Consider the following 7,729-nt stretch of genomic DNA (forward strand, 5'->3'; position numbering starts at 1 on the left):
AAAAAAAAAAAAGCAGTCAGTCAGAAAAACCTAAAAGTCTCAAGTCTCAAGGCTGGGCGTGGTGGATCACACCTGTAATTCTAGCACTCTGGGAGGCCGAGGCAGGTGGATTGCCTGAGCTCATAGGTTCGAGACCAGCCTGAGCAAGAGCGAGACCTCATCTCTAAAAATAGCCCAGTGATGTGGCAGGCACCTGTAATCCCAGCTACTCAGGAGGCTGAAACAAGAGAATTGCTTAAACTCAAGAGTTTGAGGTTGCTGTGAGGTATAACACCAAGGCACTCTACCGATGGCAACAAAGTGAGACTCTGTCTCAAAAAAATAAAAACAAACCCTGAAAGTCTCCCTTCCAGGATAACAATAGAGCCTGAAATAGGTCCCTGGAAGAAATTCTGGCCATCCCTTTGAAAACTCAAGACTTAAAACTTCATGGCTGTTTGTTACTTCATTCCTGTCTGTAATTCTGCATTTACACCGGACTTATGGCTAATAAGGACTGACTTATAATCACTACGAAGGTGCCAAGAGACAAAAACAATTTTTTTCTTTCTTCCAGTTTTTGCCACCTTCATTTCAGGGAGTGGGAGGAAATAGCTCTGTTTACAGAATGTTCTTGCGTTTTGAACATTTTTCTCCTAATTCTCCCCATTTCAAAAAAGCTGCATCTCAGTCTAATAAATGCAGCAATCTGCGTAAATGTACAGACTGTGAAATCTATTTTCAGAAAAATTTCCAACTCAAATTATGTTGTTGATTCCCTGTAAGCCTTCTTCCCTGGTTTTATAATGAATTTATACTGCTGACTTGGATAAGAGGTGAGGTACTGAGCTGGGGTGAGAATGGGGAAGAGGAGGTGAGAGAAATAAATATGGATATAGATGGAACAGTACCATATAGTCCCAGAAAGATTAACAGGAAAGAAATCCTGAAATCTTCACATGTGTTATCAGGTTAGAGATCAAATTAAAATTGTCTTAATAAGTTACAGATAATGAATTAACACCCAATCTCATTTCATGCTTAATATTCATAAATGCTCATGAATCTGAAATTTTATAAGAATTTTATTAAGGTGATATATGTGAGTGTTCAGGTGTTAATGTATCCACATATTAGATAAGAATTAGGACAAAAAAAAAAACAAAACACAACCTTTTTTTTTTTTTTTTGGAGACACAGTCTCATTTTGTTGCTTGGGCTGGAGTGCCCTGAGCCTTAGCCTAGCTCAACCCTCAAACTCTTGGCTCAAGCAATCCTCCTGCCTCAACCTTCCTAGTAGCTGAGACTATAGGCACAATTCACCATTTCTAGCTAATTCTTCTATTAATAAAGATAGGGTATTGGTTTTCTCAGGCTGATTCCTAACTCCTAAGCTCAAGGGATTCTCCTGCCTTGGCCTCCCAGGGTGCTAGGATTACAGGTGTGAGCCCTCAAGCACGGGCAGGACAAATTTTAAATAAGTCAGGCTGTAAGAAAGACTACCTATAGCACTAGTATGTTTCATCCAAAGCTAGGAAATACATCATTTCTCCAAAGCTTAAAGGTAACACTAGAAAAGACGATTATGGCTCGGCACCTATAGCTCAAGTGACTAGGGCACCAGCCACATACACCAGAGATGGTGGTGTATGCCAAACGACTACAACCAAAAAATAGCCGGGCATTGTGGTGGGCGTCTGTAGTTCTAGCTACTTGGGAGGCTAAAGCAAGAGAACTGCTTAAGTCCAGGAGTTGGAGGTTGCTGTGAGTTATGACAGCACAGCATTCTACCCAGGGTGACAGCTTGAGGCTCTGTCTCAAAAAAAAAAAAAAAATTATAAAATTAATTTATGCTTATCATACAAAATTAGGAAAAAAAAAGAATATGAAAAACATTTGTAATTCTACTAACCAAAGGCTAGGTGAGGTGGCTCACATCTGTAATCCTAGCACACTGGGAGGCTGAAGTGGGTGGGTTGCTTGACCTCATGAGTTCAAGACCAGCCTGAACAAGAGTAAGAAACCATCTCTACTAAAAATAGAAAAACCAGGCAGGCATTGTCATGAGTGTACGCAGTCCCAGCTCCTTGAGAAGCTGAGGCAAGAGGATTGCTTCAGCCCAGGAATTTGAGGTTGCTGTGAGCTATGACGACACCATGGCTACTCTAGCCTGGAGCAACAGAGTGAGACTCTATCTAAAATAAATAAATAAATAAATAAAATATATATACCAGCCAAAGATGTAACTACTAACGAGACATTATTTTTCTTCTTTCCTTATGCATATGTTTTTAACAAAATTGAGATCATACACATGTATAGCTTGATGTTTGTTTTTCACTTAACACAAAAATTTTCTCATTCCTTAAATAACCAAATAACATAATTTTTTTGATTTCCACATAATTTTTAATGTGTGTTATTGGCACTTAGGCTGTTTCCATCTTTTTGCCTCATACCATGACTTTAATGAAAATCCTGGCTCTGCAACTTACTAGTTACATGACCTTAAACAAATGACTTAATTTTTCCATGGGACAATAATGGTACCAATTTACTAGGTAGTTCTGAGAATGAACAGTTTGTTTGTTTGTTTATTTATTTTTTGAGACAAAGCTTCAAGTTGTCACTCCCGGTAGAGTGATGTGACATCATAGCTCACAGCAACCTCAAACTCTTGTGCTCAAGCGATTCTCTAGCTTCAGCCTCCTGAGTAGGTGGGACTACAGGTGCCTGACACAATGCCCAGCTATTTTTAGAGACAAGGTCTCACTCTGGCTCAGACTGCTCTCAAACTCATGAACTCAGGCAATCTACCACCTGGGCTTCCCAGAGTGCTAGGATTATAGGTGTGAGCCATCGCGCCTGGCCTACGATAATTAAAAAAAAAAAAAATCTAATATACCTGGTCGCACCTGTGGTTCAGCAGTAGGGCACCACCCCCATATACTGAGGGTGGTGGGTTCGAACCTGACCCCAGGCAAACTACAACAAAAAACAGCCAGGTGTTCCCAGTTACTCAGGAGCCTGAGGCAAGAGAATCACCTAAGCCCAAGAGGTGGAAATTGCTGTGGGCTGTGACAACACAGCACTCTACTGAGAGTGACAAAGAATCTGTCTCTAAAAAAAAAAAAAATCTAATGTATCTATATAGTACTTATTATGTGCCAGGCACTGTTCTTAAATCTGTTATACATATTTAAATTTCTGGGCCAGGCACAGTGGCTCATGCCTGTAATTCTAGCATTCTGGGAGGCCGAGGTAGGTGGACTGCCTGAGCGCACAGGTTTGAGACCAGCCTGAGCCAAGAGAATCGCTTGAGCCCAAGAGTTTGAGGTTGCTGTGAAGTATGACACCATGGCACTCTACTGAGGGCAACAAAGTGAGTCTCAAACAAACAAAAAAAATTATTCTTCCATTTAAATCTTTGTTAAGTATCACTAACTATCCTTCCAATTAAGTTATTAGATGTCACATTATTGGATCTTATGGTTTTAGAATCAATAAAAATTCTTAATATATGTGATCAGTTGGGTGGTAGTTTTGGAGACTATGTCCTCCAGTGATAAATTAGAACAAACATGGCAACTTAAAAGTATTCTGAAGAAGGTATTTGTTGACAAATGAGGCATAACAGCAGGCAATAAAGGCTTAAGTTATTTTTCTCTCTAACCATAATCTAAAATCCCATGGTTTCAGATTAAAACAACATATACATGACATTTGTACTTCAGCAAGAAAATGTTCCAAACTACTTCTTTTCCAACCTAAAAACAGTGAATCATATTTAGAATAGATGACCTCAATGTAAATGGGATATAACACGTGTGTGTGTGTGTGTGTGTGTGTGTGTGTGTATTTCAGACGGAGTCTCACTCTGTTTCCCCAGGCTAGAGTGCCATGGCATTAGCATAGCTCACAGCATGCTCAAAATCCCAGGCTCAAGCAATCTCCCCTGGCTCAGCCTCCCGAGTAGCTGGGACTACAAGCACCCATCATGACCAACCACCAACCAAACCAGTGGGCTAACTGGTTTTTCTACTTTCAGTAGAGATGGGGGTCTCACTCTTGCTCAGGCTGGTCTTGAACTCGTGAGCTCAAACAACCCACCTACCTTAGCCTCCCAGAGTGCTAGGATTATAGTCATAAGTTACCTTGCTCGACCTAAATGGGATACAACACAATGCCTTTTTTCTTATTTCCTCTTTTTATTTTGGTTTGGTATTGGGATTGTTTTTATTTGTAAACTCTGTAGCATTCCCCTTTAGTTTCCTATCTCCCTTTACAGATTTTAGAGGTTAAATTCCTTCATTTTCCAGTTAGCATAATCTACATGTCTTCTGGAACAGTAGCAAAGATAAGCTGTTTGGATTCATTAAAAAGAGTGATTCATTCATTCATTTCATTAAGAGAGTGAAAACGCAAACCACAATAGAAGATGATATCTGAGATACATGTAGCCAGTAAAGGACTCACATGCAGAGTATTTCTATTTTTATTTATTTTCAGTCTCACTTTGTTGTTCCCAGTAGAGTATCATGGCATCATAGCTCACAGCAACCTCAAACTACTGGGCTCAAGTGATCCTTTTGTCTCAGCCTCCCAAGTAGCTGGCACTACAAGTGCCCGCCATAATGCCCAGCTATTTTTAGAGATGGGGTCTAGCTCTTGCTCAGGCTGGTCTCAAACCGGTGAGCTCAGGCAATCCACCCGCCTCGGCCTCCCAGAGTGCTAGGATTATAGGCGTGAGCCATTGCGCCCAGCCTAGAGTATTTTTAAAAGGGAAGGAATATGAGGGCAAAAGACATTAACAGGCACTTTACAAGAGTATATTCAAGGTGCTTGACACCATTACCCCTCAGGAAATGCAAACTAAAACCTAGCATTATTTACCTATAAGCATAGATTAAAATTTTCAAAATGGTACAATTAAAAATTATTATTTTAGGGGAGGCTCTTGTGGCTCAAAGGAGTAAGGTGCCGGCCCCATATGCCAGAGGTGGCAGGTTCCAACCTAGCTCCAGCCAAAAACAAACAAACAAACAAATCGTTATTTTAATAACTAAAGCTATTTTGGTGATAGGTACCATATAGAAACAAATATTACAAATAAAACTGCTCATCTTTCACAAAATTAAAAGGACTGACTATCAAATGTTGATGAGGATGTGGAGCAATTGGAACTTTCATGCACTGCTGGTGTATAAACTGGTCAAATACTTTGGAAAACTGTTGGCAGTATCTACTAAAGCTAAACATAGAACAACCATATGACTCAGGTGTTTCAGTTCTAGGTATAAACGCAAGAGAAATAAATGTGTACATCTACTGAAAATAATGTGTATAGCAGCTTTATTCTTAAGATCCAAGTAACAGAAACAACTCATTCTGTGTATTTACATAATAGACTACTAAACAGCAATTAAAAAGGGCTAGTGCTACACCGAACACAGAGGAGGCTCACAGACACAATGATGATGAAGTTAGACCCAAAGGAATATACGTTCTATAATTCCTATTTAAGAAAAGATAAACCTGTTTAAAAACAGAAATATTCTATACAGAGTGGCCATAAAGTTTGTGTGCCATTTACTATTTAAACTGCACAACTATTTAAAAAGGCACATGAACTTTATGGCCGCCCTGTATATTGATTGGGTTTCATTCTTCAAGCTATATACTGGAGACTTTTTGCTTTTAACCGTATGTTACGCATTTCTCAATAAAATAATAGACAAGCTATTTTGAGAAGAGTGGTTTGGTACTTACTTTGGAAGCTGCCCAGTCAATCCAGCCTTTAGCACAAGGGTCAACGTTAATGAGCACAAGGCCTTCCACAAGCTCTGGGTGACTGAGCTGAGACAAAGACGACAGTATTTAAGTTCTATTTCCACAGTTCTTCTAAACAGTTGGAACATGGTTAATCAATTCTTACTATGCTTTAATGCCGCACATGTGCAAGTAAGACTACAGAGGGGTGGCTAGGGAATATATGTGGAAAAATAGCTCTTAAACTCTGACTCAGCATCTGGAAACAAGTTGTTAAATCCTTATCAAAATGATCTTCCCTGGCTTGGTGCCTGTGGCTCAAGTGGCTAAGGTGCCGGCCACCTACACCCAAGGTGGCGAGTTTGAATCCAACCCGGGCCGGCCAAACAATGACGGCTGCAACCAAAAAAATAGCAGGGCGTTGTGGCAGGCGCCTGTGGTCCCAGCTACTTGGGAGGCCGAGGCAGGAGACTTGCTTGAGCCCAGGAGTTGGAGGTTGCTGTGAGCTGTGATGCCACGGCACTCTACCCAGGGGGACAGCTTGAGACTCCTGTCTCAAAACAAAACAAAACAAAACAAAATGATCTTCCTTTGTAAGGACGTATAGGGAAGACAAGTTTTTGTATTTCTACCACAGAGGAAAGCATTTAGTCTGTCAGCACTTGTTCAACTCGCAGTGCATCTTCCCTACTGGGAAAGCACTCTTGGAACTATTTGGCATAAGGGGCTGCTCAGGTTTAGAAGGGATGTTTCACATTCATGCATCTTTGTTCTCAATAAGGGCTTCCAAAGTTTTTTTTCTGAAACCACCTGAATATGTGATACCATCCTCAGAAGACATACCATCTAGTAGGCATTTCAAAACAATCTTCTTTTTTTGAGACAGAGCCTCAAGCTGTCACTCTGGGTAGGGTGCTGTGGCATCACAGCTCACAGCAACCTCCAACTCCTGGGCTCAAGTGATTCTCCTGCCTCTGCCTCCCAAGTAGCTGGGACTACAGGCGCCTGTCACAATGCTCGGCTACTTTTTTTTTTTTTGGCTGCAGCTGTCTTTGTTGTTTGGTGGGTCCGGGTTGGATTTAAACCTGCCAGCTGCCAGCTCAGGTGTTATGTGGCTGGCGCCTTAGCTGCTTGAGCCACAGGCACTGAGCCTCAAAAAAATCTTCTTAAACAAGCACATTTCCATGTAAACTTAAAACTTTATTTATTTATTTTTTTGAGACAGAGTCTCACTTTGTCCCCCTCAGTAGAGTGCCATGACGTCAGCTCACAGCAACCTCCAGATCTTGGACTTAGGTGATTCTCTTGCCCCAGCCTCCTGAGTAGCTGGGACTACAGGTGCCCGCCACAATGCACAGCTATTTTTTTTCTTGTCATTTGGCTGGGGTTGGGTTCGAACTCGCCTCCTTCGGTATATGGGGCTGGCACCCTACTGGCTGAGCCACAGGCACTGCCCTAAATTTAAAACTTTAGCTGACATTTTTTGTATTACACTGATTATGCTCACTATTGAAAATCTAATGAGCAGGACTCAGTGGGCAGGGCGCCAGCCCCATATAATGAGGGTGGTGGGTTCAAACCCGGCCCCGGCCAAACTGCAACAAAAGAATAGTTGGACACTGTGGTGGGCACCTGTAGTCTCAGCTACTCGGGAGGCTGAGACAGGGGAATCGCCTAAGCCCAGGAGCTGGAGGTTACTGTGAGCTGTGTGATGCCACAGCACTCTACTGTGGGCGATAAAGTAAAACTCTGTCTCTACAAATAAATAAATAAAAGAAAATCTAATAAGCAGAGAAATTATAAAACACAGAAAATAAAATCTCACATTATCCCACCACACGTCAATCACTGTTAATATTTTAGAACACTTTCGGCTTGGTGCCCAAAGCACAGTGGTTATGGCACCAGCCATATACACCAAGGCTGGTGGGTTTGAACCCAGCCCGGGCCTGCTAAACACCAATGACAACTGCAACAAAAA

At 41.4% G+C, this 7,729-nt stretch overlaps 1 protein-coding gene across 3 annotated transcripts in view; it reads right to left on the minus strand.

Annotated features, from left to right (window-relative positions):
- Positions 1-7,729, minus strand: part of NDRG3 (NDRG family member 3) — a 90,776-nt gene that overhangs the window by 25,503 nt on the left and 57,544 nt on the right. For all 3 annotated transcript variants that reach the window (XM_012804147.2, XM_023512140.1, XM_012804148.2), the window contains exon 8: positions 5,749-5,835. In XM_012804147.2, coding sequence (XP_012659601.2) covers positions 5,749-5,835 — 87 coding nt within the window. The remainder of the gene's footprint in view (positions 1-5,748; positions 5,836-7,729) is intronic.

Source organism: Otolemur garnettii, unplaced genomic scaffold, assembly GCF_000181295.1.
Source record: "Otolemur garnettii isolate 467f Iridium unplaced genomic scaffold, OtoGar3 scaffold00025, whole genome shotgun sequence".
NCBI lineage: Eukaryota > Metazoa > Chordata > Mammalia > Primates > Galagidae > Otolemur > Otolemur garnettii.